Source organism: Solea solea, chromosome 14 (genome assembly GCF_958295425.1).
Source record: "Solea solea chromosome 14, fSolSol10.1, whole genome shotgun sequence".
In the NCBI taxonomy this organism is placed as follows: Eukaryota; Metazoa; Chordata; class Actinopteri; order Pleuronectiformes; family Soleidae; genus Solea; species Solea solea.
In genome coordinates this window covers 13,072,632-13,089,913 of record NC_081147.1, presented here as the reverse complement: position 1 = coordinate 13,089,913, position 17,282 = coordinate 13,072,632, and the positions used below count along the sequence as shown (strand labels likewise).

General features: G+C 41.3%; 2 protein-coding genes across 2 annotated transcripts; one reads left to right on the top strand and one right to left on the bottom strand.

The window, feature by feature from the left end:
- Positions 1-42: 42 nt before the first annotated feature.
- On the top strand, positions 43-5,134 carry dok3 (docking protein 3). Its single transcript, XM_058649033.1, has 5 exons — positions 43-198; positions 1,104-1,400; positions 1,653-1,743; positions 2,253-2,440; positions 2,909-5,134. Exons 1-5 carry the CDS (start codon positions 142-144, stop codon positions 3,746-3,748), a joined length of 1,473 nt encoding a protein of 490 aa, XP_058505016.1. The 5' UTR covers positions 43-141; the 3' UTR covers positions 3,749-5,134.
- atoh1b (atonal bHLH transcription factor 1b) lies at positions 4,640-5,405 on the bottom strand. The gene has a single exon (XM_058649035.1). The coding sequence runs from the start codon at positions 5,354-5,356 to the stop codon at positions 4,640-4,642; it is 717 nt and encodes a 238-aa protein (XP_058505018.1). The 5' UTR covers positions 5,357-5,405.
- Positions 5,406-17,282: the final 11,877 nt, after the last annotated feature.

Sequence of the window (17,282 nt, the reverse complement as noted above, 5' to 3'; positions counted from 1 at the left end):
CCCTGATGGACATAAACGAGTAAGACCGAATCAATGATGATGTAACAAATACAGTTACTCTTGTGGCACAAGAAACCTAATTTAAACCACTGAGCTGTAGAACACCAATCAGTAATAGCATCAGTGAAGCGACTTGCAGGAATGGAATTCATCTTCAAGGAAGGGCTGGTGTACCTTCAGGGATTCAAGTTTGGAAAGGTAAGATCGAAACCTTTTTTTTTTTTTTGGTCATTCAGCAATTATTGTTTTTCTCACGGTTATAATGCTGGTGTGTGAAGAAAGTGGCAACTGAAGGGCTTTGTTATCAAGTACTTGGCAAATGCTATCTGAACCTCATATTACCATCCCTAACGTCAGACAGGGGAGTATTGCTTATTCTTTCACAAATATGGGTTTTAGTAGTTTAGCTCACTGTTAAAAAGCTGTCACTGAATTGTCTTTCTCCCTGTGAAATGTTGAAATTTTAAATCTGTATTACGGTACTCTTAATAACTAGGGAGTTTGCCAGCATACATTTTGTTGGCTGTTTTCTTCACTAGTAACTAATCTAATTTTACCTGTGCCCACTTTTAGGATGTAATTAAAGCTCTGTTTCACAAATACCTCAGGTGTGACTGTTGGGTCAGTATTAGTTAAGCTTAGATTAACAATTCTGAACTGCATGTGCCTTGTATTTATTGTATACGGTTTTATAATAAACATTCAGGGTTTACCTAATCAATCAAATTTTCCCTTAGTTAACACTAAAATCATGTGTATGTTTTCAGAAATTAAAGAGCATTTTTAAACTGAGATTTTAGCAACATGCAGAATGCATTAGTAATGCAATACCATAATCAAGGCATGCATGATTTAAAGCACAAGTGTTGCGCAACCTCTGTGGTGGAAGTTATGGTGCTCTGGATGGGTATTTCCAAATAAAATCCACCCTGCACCATAACAAAGCGAAAAGACTGTAAAATAACCAGGGCTGTCAACTCTGCAAGCGCAGGTCACTGTTTATAGCTGTTACATCATTGCTGAAAAGAAATTTGAGATCTAAACCAGTTAGTTCATAACTGTACTAAAGAACCATTTATAAACAGTCACCTATTCACCCCCAGAGAACATGGCGGAAAGTATGGATGGTGCTCTACAAACCCAGTTCCACAGGGATTGGCCGGTTGGAAATCTACAGTGTACACACGGACAACATTGACCACAGGAAGTTGGGTCGCCACAAAGCACCAGAAAGAAAAGTTGTGCGTCTAAGTGATTTCCTCAGTGTCACCCCTGCAACAGAGGAGTCCTGCCCCGAAGGATGCATTGCTTTCTACCTTCACACGACACAGTGCATCTACACTCTGGCCTCTACAACAAGCCAGGAGTGGCTGAGTGCCCTCTGTCTTCTAGCGTTCCAGGTATCACACAGCTCTAGACTCAACCAATCTTTTCCGCTTATCAGGGTTATTATGTCTTATCCACAATCTGTGACAAATATGACAATGGGGAAGTGAATATTGTATCTGCAACTTCTTCCTCTTCACTTCTCCTATTCTTGTGCTTGCACAAGCTAGGCTGCTTCTTGCATCTTACCTCTCTGAGGCCATAAAGCAGCGATAAGAGGGTGGTTTACACTCGACGTCCTATTTACCATGCTACTGTGTTTACAGAAGGATTCTGAAGAATCAGACAAAGGTGGTTTGGAGAGAGGAAATTGCTTGACCATGGAGAACAATGAACTTTACTCATCTTGGAATACTGGTAATACAAACTGCCGATTGACTAACAAGCATTAAAGAAAATAACATTATAAAAGCACCACACAATCCTGGTTCAGGAATGAGCATCCTGCCACAGCGGTTTTTCTATTAGGGTTTTTAATGTGTACATTGGTGGAGCACCTCGGAAGATAATATGATTTTAAGTACATAATTGAACATCTTGACGTTATTATATTATGTTGACATATTATGGGGAGCAGTTTGCAAATATGATTTAGACAAACCAATGTAAACATCGCCACAGTGTAATGATCCACTTTGTGTTTCAGCTTTCATTCATCTAAATTTGCTCTTCAGATGGTGTCAGGAGGCTTATACTAATGGATTAAAAAAAATGAAAATAAAAATCTGCTAATGGATACATACTTCTGCACATGAAATGTGCTTTATATGATTTGTTAATCAAGCGCTGCTTGGACCTCGTATGGATTATCCTCTGCTTTCATGTGCAGTCTTGGTATGCTGATGTGTTTGTTCTCTTGTGTTTAGATCTGATCCTTCCTCCAAACCGGTACCAAGTGACTGTCCTAAGCACAGAAGCATCCAGGAGGTGCAAACTGTCTGGGGAGTATCTGGTCTCCCCAGAAAAAGAGGCCATTATACTGCTGACCTGCAATACTAGTCACACGGTCTACTACTGGCCGTACAGGCTATTGCGCAAATTCGGACAGGTTGAGGTAAAGTTGAAACTTAATTTAAGTGACAACCTAAACATTTTTTTAACAGATCTTTAAAGGTCCACTTTGTAACATTTAGGATGAAAAGTATGTTTATATAAATGCATTTAAAAAATAAAATTGTTTAGCTGTAGAAAACGTCTTTCAATATGTAGTTTGGGCAACAGCCTTGGTTTACAGAGGCTGCCATATGGCGTCGCCATGGTACAGCAGCCTGAACTGACACACCAGTCAGAACATGTGCTTTCTACAGTATGACATCCTTTCTGCATTGTGACAGCTACTGTGCATGATTGGGAGAGGAGACCCCCGTTTGTTACAACCTGCAGTCTCATTATTAGCTGTCACTAGTTCTTACACATCGGGGCGTTGAAAGCAATAGTTAGACATTTGAAACAACTGTTTTCGCTTAAGAAAGAAAGAAAGACACTGTTCTGCTCAGATGTGTATTAATGGCTGTGATTACAGGGGGGATTCAGCATTGAAGCAGGCCGTCGCTGTCAGTCTGGGACAGGACTGTTCATCTTCCTGTCCACTCGTGCTCCTGAGGTCTTCCGGATTATATTAGAGCAGTGCTCTGCAGTGGGGAGCTCATCTGTTCAGCCTCTCAGCATCGACAGAGGATCATTATGTGCCCAGTCCCCCGATGTCCTCCCAACTTCAACTAACCAGCCCGCTGCACCTCTTGTCTATAGTTCTGCAGATGTTTCTGCTCAGACAGGGGACGAGCCTGCCAACCAATGCTCTTCTAATGACACCGCTGTACCAAACGTGATGCCACTATCTCACATTTCTAACAGCAGGGAGGCTGTGGGAGATGAAAGTGAGGAGGAGGAGGATGAGCAGTGTCATTCCCTGGAGGCTCTGCACCTGGACGGTGACATGGATGACAACATTTACTACAACTTGAGGAGATTCTCTCCTCGTGTGATCAGGAAGGACAACTCGGAGTGCATCTATGGGGATGTGAAAATAGCTGAATCTCCCTCTGTCTCCCCACTGCAGACTTTCTCCTCACCCCTTCATCACCCCGATCCCCACTCTCCTCCTTGCAGCCTCTACCCCAAGCCTAGATGCCAGCGTCAGCCCCATGTGAATAATTTAATCCAGCCATGGCTCAGTACTCAGGCACAGGCAATGGATGACATGAAGGAGATGGAGGGGACCATCAGCTCCTCTGCCCATGCCACCCCCACCGAGGACCCCAGCAGTTTTAAATACAGGCTTGCAGAAATCATTTCTAAGGACCTGGCAAAGTTCCAGCCACCTCTCCCCTATGGTGTGGGCAGCCCAACATTTACTCAGTAGGCTATTAGTTAGCAGACAGACAAGGAGGGGCAATTTTAACCATGATGGATTGTCACGAGGGATCTTTTTTTCCCCCCTTTTCATTTCTTTAAAACACCCTTCACTGGGAACATTAGATGTCAAATGTTTGGCTTGCGGATGTTCTTGTATTTATCTGTGGAGCCTGTCGCTTTACTCAGTGGATTGTTTTTGGGAAAAAAAACAGCATTTAATAAATGTTGTTCTTCACTGCTGGAACATTAGAGAGGATGTGGGTCCCTGTGACATCGCAATTAGTTGATAAGCTGAATGAAAACCTGATTATTAATGAAAACAGCTTTGAAATGGACTTTCCCCCCCCCCTCCCCATTTGATGTGCACGGTGCATAATAAGAGTTTTGCAGCAATGCAAAAAGACCAACAACCCTAATTGTGTTTTTGCTTTTTGAACACGCCGTATGTGCAACTGTCTGCTTCACATGGTGGAAAATATAGAAATGTATTGAATATGTTGCCGACTGAAGTATGAAAGACACAAAGACAACGTAAAATGCATAGTTGTTTCTTAACTATATCTTTATTGTTGCAAACTAGTTTTCATAAAATACTCATAGCTAAACATAAATATCAAAATAATTATTTTTTAATTTAGTCAAAAGTCATGAGTCACTTGTGATGTTCAGGGCATATAAAGTGCATAAAAAGGCCTTTGGAAGTTCAAGGTGGCCTGAAGTCAAACATTCTCAGGTGTTTCAGTGGTTTCTACATTATTTTTCCATTTGGCAGTGCTAGTTATCATGAAGGAGAATACATGTAGGAACTATGGTGGACATTTCTACACGCTGTAGTATTTGGTTCTCCTACAAGAGTCACTGCAGTGTAAATTGTCAGGAATCAGTGCTCAATGTTCTGTCATTGTCTCCCACTGTGGCTTTCCTCCATGTCACTGAGATGCGAGGATTCGCCATCACTGCAGTGGGATGAGGCCATGGATTTATTTGACCCCCGGTCAGATGTAGGTCCAAGTATAAACAGGTGGCCCACGGAGGCACCGGGGTCTCGCTGTCCTCCCATCAGCTGGTCCTGCGCACTGACCGCAGGCAGCAGAGTCTGGATCAGACTTCTCCTGCAGGTATTGTCTGGTGAGCTCATGCGCTCCGACTGAACCACGCCGGCCAGGACCTCCGACAGCTCAGTGATGTAAATCTGCGCCATTTGCAGAGTGTCATATTTGGACAACTTCTTCTCATTCTCCATTGACGGGATGACGCTCCTCAGCTCGTCAAACGCTTTGTTCAGGCCGTGCATCCTTCTCCTCTCTCTGGCGTTGGCTGCTACCCGCCGGTGTCTCTGTGGACCAGTGTAGTGGATCGTCTTGTCTCCCTCTCCTGCACTCTCACAGTCTGTCTCTGTGATCCCTGCAGCCGACGCGCACTCGGGCAGTTCACTTGATGGATGAAGTTTCTCCAGTGGGATGCCCACGTCGTGCGCGTCCCTCCTCGAGAACATACGGATTGGGTTTGCAGAAATCCAACTTTTGGAGTTGATGTGGGCCAGGCTGCGCTGCTGCAGCAGGGCGAAATCCTCCGGGTACTCGGACCAGCTTGAAATCTCTGCTTTTGCACTCATCACTGTACTGGCCTGAGGTCGTGCACAATGCAGGGAAAAGGTCACACAGAAGCTGATGTCCTCGTCTGTGAAGTGGGCTGCACTGCGCCAGCATTTTATATACAGCCAGCCTCCTCTCATGCAGTCACCTAAGTGTCACTCCCCAGCGCTCGGACTCAGCTCTGACAGCCCCGCAGCAGCCAATCACACAATCCCCTCTGACCCTGTCAAAGAACAACCAGACAATGCTCGACTCCCCCCCCCCCCTTCCTATTGTGCATTGTAACTCAATCACGACCTTGTTATTATCCTCACACAGAGGGGGAACTGAGAGTATTAATCATTTAGGAGCGTGGCTTTAATGTTTCTGAAGCTTAATGATCTGATGAACCCAAGTCTGAGCTGCGTGTCACTTTGTCTTAATCCCACAAACAGCAACAATAAAGTAACAAGTGTGCAAGCCAAAAATGCTTTCACATTTATTAGTAAGTTCAGCAACTTTTCAGAGTGAACTTGTATTTTTTTTTACCCACATTATCATTCAAGGCTGCATCATCATCATCATCATCAGAGATTTCCACCAGTCCATGGAAAACAGACTTGGACGTGTTTCTCATGAGCAACCGACGCCTTAATAGTTTCTAACCCTTACAGGACGTGTCAGGGTAAAGAGGCTTGTTCTCAAACAAGCAGTAAAACGTGGACGATGATTATTTGCCCGAGAATAATAAAAGGAACAGGTGGGAGACAAGGCCTGAGACACACCTGCTGGTATCACGTCCATGAGAACTGATAAGATGAGCGAGGGCAACTTATAAATCTTTTAGGAAGTGGCAAGGGATCAAAAACATGCATGGGGCATAAGGGACTTCTTCTTATGATAATTATTATTATTATTATTATGTTCACAGCACACTATAAAATCAACAAACAATATATAAAGGAAAGATTAAAACGGTTAAAGACGTTGAAAACATAACAATACATATTCTAATACTTGTGCATCAGTGTCTCCTCAGTCATAAACATCAGTGACTCCTCTGGATGTAAACATGACTGAGCTAAACTCGGGCGGAGTTAAAGCCTGAATAATATGAAACTGTACATACAATTGTACGTGAAGTTTAGTTTTATGGCGTAACAGGCAGGCACATCAATACTTTTTTTAGTTTCATGACATTGCTGTAAAACTATAATAATATGTTTGTGTAACTGTATAATCATTTTAAAATAAGAATCACTTAGTTTCTCTATTCTATAATCAGTCCCTTAAAATAAGCCTTTTATATGTAGTATGGAAACCAGAGACTTTATTAATGAAAACAGCTTTCTTGGATCCCCCCCCCCCCCATTTGTTGTTCATGTGATCAAAAGAGTTTAGCAGCAACGCAGAAAGACCAATGAAACAATACTGAAAGTATGAAACATACAAAGACAACTTAAAATGCATAGTTGTTGACATCTTTGTTGTTGCACACTAGTTTTCATAAATTTCCCATAGCAAAACGTATAAGTATCGCTATGGGAAGTATTATTAGTTAATTTAGACACATTTCACAAGTCATTAGTGATGTTATACATATAATGTGCACAAAAGGTCTTTGGAAGTTAAAAAATGGCCTGAAATTCTAGGTGTTTTCAGTTGTTTCTACATTTTTTCATTCTAGAGTGTGTGTTTTGGATTTTGAAGTGAAAACGTAATATGCAAATAAAGAAGAATCCCATCCTTTCTGGAAAAAGGAGGTGGGTGATTCAATGTCTCACACACTAGCCCTTTAAGTCTGTGCATGTTGCTTTTTTTTTTCTATACCCAGTAAATAGAAGATCACATATTATTGCTTTAATCGCCCTATAAGTGGCAGCAGATCAAGGAAGATAAATTAGACTACAGTTATTTATGGTCACGTGGGCGGGGGTGGTGGTGGTGTGGTGGTGGGGGGGTCTTTGCCCTGTGCCTATCAGCTGGTGTCCCCTGGCACCCACTGACAAACCGACACAAACTCTACACACCGCTGTCACAGCCAGTGTCGTCCACGTCTCCCATATGCTGCGCGCAGCGACAACTCAGCTTCCTCCGTGACGCTCAGCGCTCCGACACTGGAGCTAATCACTCATTAGGTCGTTAATAACGAGGGGGGGTTCAGTCCGCGGGGAGATCTGAGATGACGCAGTGACGTTGACCCCCCCTCCCCTCCACTCTCTCTCTGTCTCTCTCTGTGTGTTTTTGTATGTACTGAAGGACTGGTAAAGAAAATCACCGTGACCTTCCTCGCCGCCAGCAGTTTAATGAGGCCTGGTCTTAGTTTAATAAATCGGCACGCTCTCCGTCCTGGGGTGTCCATTCAACTTTGGGGGCGACATGAATATTTCATGCCTTCAGCGCGACTGCCAGCGCAACAGCCTGCAGACCTGCGTGCGGACTTTAAAAATGCGGGCTACATTTCCCATCTGGTGCGGGGCGTGAGTGTGGGCGTGGCCGCGGTGGCCGAGGAGGTGTGAGGAACATTTGAGGTCAACTTCTACTGACCTCCTGACACACACACACACACACAAAGTTATGTTAACTTTCTGTGACCCATGCATTAAAATAAAAATAAATAAAATAATAAAATGTTCTTTACGATATACAGTAAACACTTTATTTGCCCCCATAGGAGAATTCATTTTTGCCTCACTGGTGCCACATTGATCACAATCAATAAATAAAAGCTACATAAATCACAGTTAATAAAAAGAATAAGTAAGAAAGAAAGAAAGTGGGGAGAAAAGGCCAGTTGCCAACATTCCATATGGCCACATTTTGCACTCATCACCATATTGCTTGGAAACCTCTTATGCACTCCAAAACATTACTGCACATACATTTAACAGCATATTGCACATTCAGCACAAGTGTGTGGAAGACGTCACATACAATATATATATACTTTAAGTAAAAGTACAAAATTTGACACCAGTAAGATATGTATAGGGTTCTTAAATTGTGTTCACATTATAGTCTTCTGATATCTCCACTTGGACAGTATGTCCTGTAACTGTAACTGTAACACTCTACAATGACTATACAATAAAATACCCATACACAATTGAACACAAAAAAGTGGTTGTGTGTACAAAAAGTCACAACAATTTTATAGTTGGCTTAATAACACTTCATTGACCTCTTACAGACAACCACGACTTATAACCGTTCAAAAACAACAACATCCCTGCAGCAACAACATCCACGGCGGTTATTCAACTTTAAATAACCATCTGAGTGTATACACTGTGCATGGTTACAACTGTGAACTAGAATTACACTGTTTTTACACTGTTTCTGTTCTTTTTTTTTTGCTCATCACTCATGGGCTTTTAATAGAGAGAGATCTGTTCCAATAATAATAATTAAACATCATGCCACTGTTCTAATTTCTGCTAAATGAAGCAGACTTAATAGTGAAATTAAACCAGTCCTCTTTTCACTGGGGACGCCTTAAAAACCCACTCAGTTATCTCCGGGGAACTGCAGTTGAGGAACCATTCCCTCAAGCAATCTATAATTAATTCAACACTACTTTTACAGTCTTACTTTGAAGTATCGTATCTCACTTTCATTGTCCACCTGTTCATACACTGTGATGCCGTATTAGAACTTCAATTCATCCACACATGCCACGTGGAACGTAACACTGGTCTCTCATGTGTAATTAAATGAGAGGAATGTTGCCTACGTTTATTTGGATTGTTTGTAATTTAGGAAATATTGGAATATTTAGAGCAAGGATAACATGTATCTATGTGTAGTCCAATTACAGTACTTGCGTTACTGTAATTGAGTAGGTTTTTTGTGTACTTTTTTATAATCATTCAGTAATTTTACTTTTACTTAAGTATGTTTTTTTGGAAGTACAGGTGAACGATGAGGACAGGTGAATGATGTGGACAGGTGAACGATGAGGATAGGTGAATGATGAGGAAAGGTGAATGATGTGGACAGGTGAACGATGAGGATAGGTGAATGATGAGGAAAGGTGAATGATGTGGATAGGTGAATGATGAGGACAGGTGAACAACGAGGACAGGTGAACAACGAGGACAGGTGAATAAAGAGGACAGGTGAATTGGCGTTAATTCAGGTCCCTGAGTGAGAAAGATAAAGCATTTGTGACCTTTGACCCATTTTGACTGATACATTATGTGTTTACATACTTCATTTTGTCAGCACTTTCATTTTTAAAGGTTTGCCTTTAATTAAAAACAATTAATGTGAGATATTTGTCCCCTTGTCCTGTTTTCACAACACAGAAAGTAAATAAGTAACTTTTACTCTGAGTACATTTTAAATAAGCTACGTTTTTACTTTAACTTGAGTACATTTTTAGTCAAATTGTATCAAAATAGTAGTAGTAGTACTTGAGTAGAATACTTCAGTACTCCACCTCTGTCCTCCTCGACTGTGTCCATCCCACTGTCTTTCAGTCATTTTAAAACTTTAACTCTACCATGACATTTATTTTGAGAGTAGTTAGTAGCTGATCCACTACAGACTTCAGTGAACTAAGCAGTGAGACACCATGGTGGTTGTAATTAAAGGCTCATCCATTTTCCCTAACAATGGAGTGTTTCCTCTTCTTTTTTGTCTTTGTCACACATCGAGCACCAGGAACAGTGAACCTCTTGATGTCGGGAGAAGTCCACTCTGTAATTTTCCTCACACACCCCGAGCTACAAGAGGTGGTTCTAGTGAGCAAAGCGAGAAACCGTAATGCCTTGGCTTTTTCAGACGCAAATTAGGACAATTAGCAGCTTCATTAATTTGGGAAAAGGGAAGTAATATTCTAGTTAAAGTTTCGGTTCATTAAGTCAATGTTATCTGTGGTAACAGGCTAATTGATGAACTCCTGGGGAGGGACAATAAAAGGAGAGGACTTCTTTCTTACATTAGGCTAACAGTGAGCTAGAACCGGTGATGGGTTTACGGGCCTAAAAATAATGTGTTAATTTTTTTTAAATTGTGAATATGATGTTTAATTATAATAATATTAATAAGGTACTATGTGAGAGGAGCTGCGCTGTGCTCCACTCACTGAGGCGCTTCAGCGATCAAGTCTCGGCAGGGTGCCATCTATAAACACATGATATAGGAGGCCCCTCAACGGTTGAAGGGGACAGTAAAGCAGGTCTTAAAGTCAGACTTGCCCCACTGATCACAGGAGTTATTAGACACCGACCAGAAACATGCAATCTCTGCAACTAAGTCTGACAAAATATTTGTAGAAAACCCATTAAAATATGCAAAAATCAACTGAGTTATACCAATATTTTAAATTAAAATTAAGTTCTCACCTTTATTCCTCCCTGATTCTAATCATCTAATATATTTTCATGTTTATTTATGCTATCAGTTTTCCACTAAGGACATTAATTAAAGTGTGTTTGACTGATAATGGGTTAGGGTTAGGCTATCTTTATTTTTGTAGAACTGTATGGAAAATGTGCACATTATACACTTTTATGAACGATCTAAAATGTATATTTAATATAACAACCTTAAAGTTGGACAGGGTCGTTCAATGCTGTAGGTAAAATATGCTGACAACTTTTTAAAAAAACACATTAGCAGAGTAAATGCGTGCCGAAGCTTTCATACTTTTTCTTAAGTGAAGGATATGAATACTTCTCTGGGCTTCTCTCTGCACATTTCTCTCCAACTGTTTTTTTTTGAGGTTGTTAGTCATCTTGTGGTGCAGCTTTCAAGAAAACCATCACAGTGTTTAATTAGCATTCAAGGAGAAGTGGTTTGTTCTAATGGGCCTTCCTCCATGTATGACAGACACGCACAGACAAAAAAAGCAGTTTAGAGAGCGCTCTTTTCTTCCACCAGCACACCATATGGCAGATAGTGGAGTAGGGTGAATGGACCCAGTCCATCAAAGGATGAAGAGAGGGACCTCCATCAGGGCCTCTGAGAGCTGTCAGCGGTGGATGAACACTGACAATGTGTAATGGATGCTCGAGCAATTGTGTTGTTTACATGATGTTTTTTTGATGCAAAGAAAAATAAAAATAACCTCCAACAAGGACAAAGATGTGAAAAACATGTAGCGCACATACTCTCGAAAATCATAAATGACAAGGTTGGGTGCATAGTGCAAAAAGACAGCCCTGTAGTATTGTACAACTTTGAACTGCTAAATTTAAGAAGTTGTAAGCATGTTGAACTGTCTACAAATGTATTAACATTTAGAGTGAGCACATATTTGACCACCAACTCACAAACCAACAAACACTGAAACACTGACAGTGCAAACTTAGTCAGCATGAAGTGTGTAGCATTTAGGAGGGTTTACTGGCAAACATTTAATATAAAACGCACAAGTATGTTTGTATAAGTGTATAATTAGTTTTTTTTAACATGTAAGAGCCTTGCTTTACAGAGGCTGCCCTCTTGCACCCACATGTTTGCCAGCGAGAATGGACAAACCAGCCAAACCAATCCTGATGCATTAACTAAAAAAAGAAGAAGAATGGAATGACAGAGAGGGTGAAAAAGTAGAGAGTGGAGAACAGTGTTTATATCCTTTCTGGTATGTGAAGGCCACCATAGTTCCTTGATGCATTTGGAAAAAGGGAGGGCTTTGGTACAATCTGCAGTCTCCACATTAGATGTCACTAATTCTTACACACTGGACCCTTCATCATGTGTCACTAACTAAGCACACAACAGTATCAAGATGATGACAACATCCCATAATCTTCACTCATGTTTGTTACAGTGGCAGCAGGCGTGTAAAGCAGCAAATGTTTGAAAACAAACAAAGTAATAATCACAATATTGACAACGAGGGGAACCGTTGACTGCCAGTAGAGGGCAGCACTACACCACTGGAGGGTCTTTTTAGTCTAAAATCCAAAGAAGAAGACCTCAAAGGAGGGAAGTGTGGATGCCACCTGTTTTCAAAACCCAGGGAGGAAGCATTAGCTTGGAACCAAACCATGGATTTATACATGAACTACAGCTGAGCCACACAAAGTAAGACATGAACACTGCTGTTCATTTCCTCTCTCTGCTGCTGCTGCTGCTGCTGTTTTGTTGTTGAAAGATAAGAAACACACTGTTGAATCCTGTGACTTAAGTGTTTGTTTGTATGAAATGCTGCTTGGCTTTGGACCTGTGTTGTGTTTAGGAGAAAATAGTTTTATCGGTGTTATCTTGAGCTACTTGAGCAAAAACCAGATGTGCTGGTATGAGATACAGTATACAGTTTATTTGGAAGAGACAGTTTGGTTGTTGGTGTAACCTAATCTGTAATCTAAATGGATTACTGATGGATTTGGAATAGGACCATCTTTGCCTCAGGTGCTGTTTAAATGTGTATAACCTATAACCTTTGTGATTACATGTCCCCCCCCCCGTATTTCTGGTTTATTTCACTGAATCTAAGCATTTTCTTAATTTAATTCAGTGTGGACGCAAACAGATTACACATTGAAAACCTCACAGCTTGTAGAGTGGGAGGATTTATCATGACGGACATTTTAAGGAGTCACAGTTGGAAAATCACAGGTGAAAATAATCAAATGACTGATGTCTGAGTTCCATTTAGCCTCCTCCCTCTCAGGGCCCATGCTGATTCACTGTCACACTGTAATGCCTCACATGAGCTGAGCAGAGCCATAATGTTATCAGTAACACCTGTCAAAATGTACAGATTATGAAAATGGAGACTTGTGCTTGAACAGCTTGTAATGCCACCAGACACCACCAGAGGGAGACAACACAGCATCACTAGCTGTGATGTTTTTCTTTCCCCTTTCCCTTTTAAAGTAAGACTAATATGATTCTGCAGCCTGAGTCCCAAAAGAAGTATGGAACTCCACACAAACAAAATTATCCTTTTAAGAGCTGATAGGTTTATTATCAAGCGTCTCCCAGACACAGATCCTGCAGGAGATACACAGAGCAGGGGGATATGTGTGTCTTCAGTGATGGTCAACAAATAGAAAACCATTTACTGTGAGATTGATGTGTATCTCATAATAATAAGACCCTGCTGCTCAGTTCACTGGGGATTACATCCCTCATGATATGGGCAATGACACGATGTGATTGCAGCTGCAACTCTCTTTTTGGGCAAAAAAAATCAAATCAAATGAAAGAAATCCTTCTTTCAGCTGTCAGTAGAGAGCAGTAGTGCACTGTGTTGGCGGATGAGCCGCTCGTGGAGCAGCATGTGGCCGTTGGTGAGATAAGATGAGCAGCACTTTGTCCAATGACCTCTTTGACCTTGCCGACTGAATTAAACGCGCTGCACGGAGTGAGAGCTGTTTTGAAGTATAGATGTTATGGCGCCGTGTTCAGCGAGTGATCCCGTGAAAACGTATGACCTTTTAATGTCTCCGGCGCCTGTGAAGTCGGTGACCGGCCTTGAAAATCAGTCTGTCCTCTTTGACTTGATCTCTCGCGCCGTCTATTTTTATACGCAGACTTCCAACGCTGACGGAAGAGTGTGTCGATCTAGGAATATGTTTTATTTTATTTATTCTTTTAAAAAAGACAGATAATTATGTCAGTCATAATCACGGTCAGAGGGTTAGTTCAACAAAATGATTTCATTAGGCAGAAAGTGACAGCCACAACCGGCTTCAATTATAACAGTGCCATCCCTGTAATTTGGCAGTAAAGATTGTTCATCAGCCCTCAGTATGGATTTTCTATGGTTGATTAATGTAATTGGATTGAGAGTCACTGACGTCTCAGTCTGAGCTGACATCACTGATGTCAGATTTAACTTTATATTTGTGGCTTTTAATTATGCGAGTGTTTATGTGTGTGTGTGTGTGTAAAAGGGAAAGGGAAAAATACCCAAAATCATCAAATCCTGGGTTTAAAATGGGTTTTTGACAAATTCACTCCGGGTTTGGCACCGATCGGCATTAGTAAAATTCTGGCCTCCTTTCCTGAGCAACCCTAAGCTGCACATTTGTACTGTAGCCGTAAGCATATCCTTTAACCACAAATGTCTTTACTGAACCTTACTTTATTTTAACAAATCTGATTAGTTCATTAAAACTCTCTCATTGAGTTTGAACGAAGGCCTGAAGTAAAAGATGCAACAATAATAACGACTGTACTTTTGTCACTGAGCTCCACTTTGTTGTCGTTGTTTTTTTTGTTTTTTTTTTACCGCAGGGCAGACAAACAACAACCTATTACACCTGCTAATTTTAGTGTGAAAAAAGAAAAGAAAAAAAAAGAGTGTTTACTAGGTGACAATGAGGCAGCATGTCCAGCTCTGCACGGGGTCATGTATAAATAACCTTCATTATGAAATGTTCTGCACCTGCCTGTCAATTGTTCCCATGCTGACACTCTGGATTGGTGTGATCACTCCTTTTTGGAGCACTTGCTTTGGATAGAGAGAGGAGAGAAAGGAGGAGGAGGGTTGGTGGTGTGACGTAAGGGTGGTAAAGAGAGAGAAACACAGAGTGAGAGAGGTGAGACTGCAAATGCTGAGCTGCATCTTAAATCGCTCTCATTGTGGGTCAGTGATTTCCATCGGTAATTTGAGCTGGATTAGTAAAGGTGGTTATGGGTCCTGCATGGCACTTCCTGTCCAGCCCTCGTCGTCCCATGTGTAGAAGAAGATAAAATGTTAACGTAGTAAATCTTTGCATTTAGTCAGGACATATATATATATATATTCGAGCCCCAGGGCTGAACTGAAGGGAAGTCATTAGCACCTTGTCCTTCTTTCTGATTCTTAGTCTACAAAGTGCAAGTGATGGTGTCAGGGGAGAGTGCCATAGGTGAGCATCTGTGAGAAGCACTGAACGCAGATAGATGAGACCAGGGAGACAAAGGTGAGGGGTGACGAAGGAAGAGATAAAGAAAGTTGAGGAGATCTCGAGTGTGTACTTGTGAGGTGGAAACTGTTGTACAGGCAGGGTGGTAATGCAGCAAAGTACAAATACTTTGTGGCTGTACTTAAGTACAAAATGTACGTATCTGTACATTTGTATTTCTAGCAACTTTTACTTTTACTCCACTACATTTCCTCTAACTATCTTTGTTGCTCGTTACTACCAAATAGAATCAGAAGAAGACAACCAGGAATTGAACCTACAACCTTCCAGTCAAAAGACAACTTGCTATACCACTGAGCTACTGTGGCTCAATCCTTACTCCTCACTTTCTAACTTCTAAAACTTAAGCACATTTTATATCAGAAAACTACAGTAAATGTCATATACTTTAAGACTTTAATTAATATTATAAAAAGTGACTTCAACTTTTACTAAAGTCATTTTCTGGAAAGACACTCAAGTGTCCCTTTTATGTACTTTATACAAGACTGTGTATAGGATGAGAGGTAAAGAGGAAACATTAAACAAAGAGCATTTCCCAAACTTGTTCTCTTATTCCCCATCAAAGAGGAAGTTCAGTGACACGATCCTGTTGTGGTACATAACAAGCTAAATTATGTTCGTGTGATTTATTCAGCTGGAGACAGAAGGTGAACTGACAGACGGGCGACATCGGCGTTAAGTGCTGACTAACACAACAACTGTGTGTGAATTGAACTTGCTGATGAAAATCTAACTCGAATTCCTGGAAACGTTGCTCTCGGTCACTGCACGGGAAATCAAAAACAAACAAACAAGCAAACAAACATTTGGGCAATGAGAAGATCACTAAGGTTTTTTTTTTAAATGATTTGATATGAAATGCAGTATGCAGCAGTGTAACTGGAAATGCAAAGACTTTTAGAGGCTCAGCTTTTGTTGTTGAGTCTGCAGTGTGGACTGTCCTGGCTTTTACAACACAGAGCCCATAGATATATTATGGCTTTTTATTATCTGCGCAGTGGAAAATGTATTTTATGTCATAGTATTAAAGGTCCAATGTGTAAGATTTAGGTGAACTAATTTCCACTGGGCTGAATGTTTTCGGAGTGTACAATCACCTGAATGTATGAATTTTTTTATTTTTTTTTATTACCACAAATTGAGCCCTTTATACTGTATCTGGAGAGGTCTTCTCTATAGAGGCCGCCATGCTGGACCATCATGTTTCTAATGCACTGAATGATAACTCAAGGCCACCATAGATTCTCCTACATGCTTGTAAGCGAAGGAAGAGCTGCAACATGCAACTTCACCAGTATATTGCCGTGTCTCCACTACATGGTCCCTGCTCGCCTCATGTCGCCTCGTGAGCCGTGACTCTACACAGTTTGACTGTGTTTGACACGCGACACACACACAAACGAGTGACTTGTAAAGCGGTTGTTTTCAGTGTAACTGAATCATTAGAATCCGTTAATTAAAAAAAAGATTTGTTCAGTACTTCCTCCGTGACCGGAGCACAGACGCCGTCTGACACAGTCACTGAGCTGAAATACAGCGACAGGGTTCGATCGCTGCTTTCAGCAGTGCTGTCGCTAAATACACCCGACTCCTCCTGTTAAATGTTGAGATTTTAGACATTTCCTTTGGTATGTATTGGAGATTAACCCACGTTTTTAGGATTGTTAAGTCTTTTTAACTGATCTACAGTTTGGCATTGTTCGGCTTGATTCTTGTGTCGGACGTCTCGCTCACGCCTCTTTCTGTGACGACCAATCAGTGGCCCCGGCAGTAGGCACTAAGAAAAGTACCCCGTACTATCGCTAATAGAAATGCAGTATAACCACGTCGTGGAAATGGGGCTTATGTTGCTACATCCTACCCTCAGATAGAGTAAACACATCAAAGATATGATGGGTCCAATCCTGTCTGCCGCATGATGGATCACAGAATAAATACCAACAGAAACGGTGTGTACGCCATTAAAGACAAAAAAATAAAAGTCATCACTCAATGTACAGTACTTAGATATAAAAAGTGGCCGAGGACATCTGCAGGGCATCAGTAAACCAAGAGGGTGGAAAAGCACAGAGTGGAGTGATAGCTCTTTTGTTTC

What these genes read in the sequence shown, in the direction of transcription:
- dok3 (XM_058649033.1), top strand. Translation starts at nt 142, where the DNA reads ATGGAATTCATCTTCAAGGAAGGGCTGGTGTACCTTCAGGGATTCAAG. An exon ending in TCTGTCTTCTAGCGTTCCAG is followed by an intron (nt 1,401 to 1,652) that starts GTATCACACAGC and finishes CTGTGTTTACAG; the next exon opens with AAGGATTCTGAAGAATCAGA. An exon ending in TTACTCATCTTGGAATACTG is followed by an intron (nt 1,744 to 2,252) that starts GTAATACAAACT and finishes TCTTGTGTTTAG; the next exon opens with ATCTGATCCTTCCTCCAAAC.
- atoh1b (XM_058649035.1), bottom strand. Translation starts at nt 5,356, where the DNA reads ATGAGTGCAAAAGCAGAGATTTCAAGCTGGTCCGAGTACCCGGAGGAT.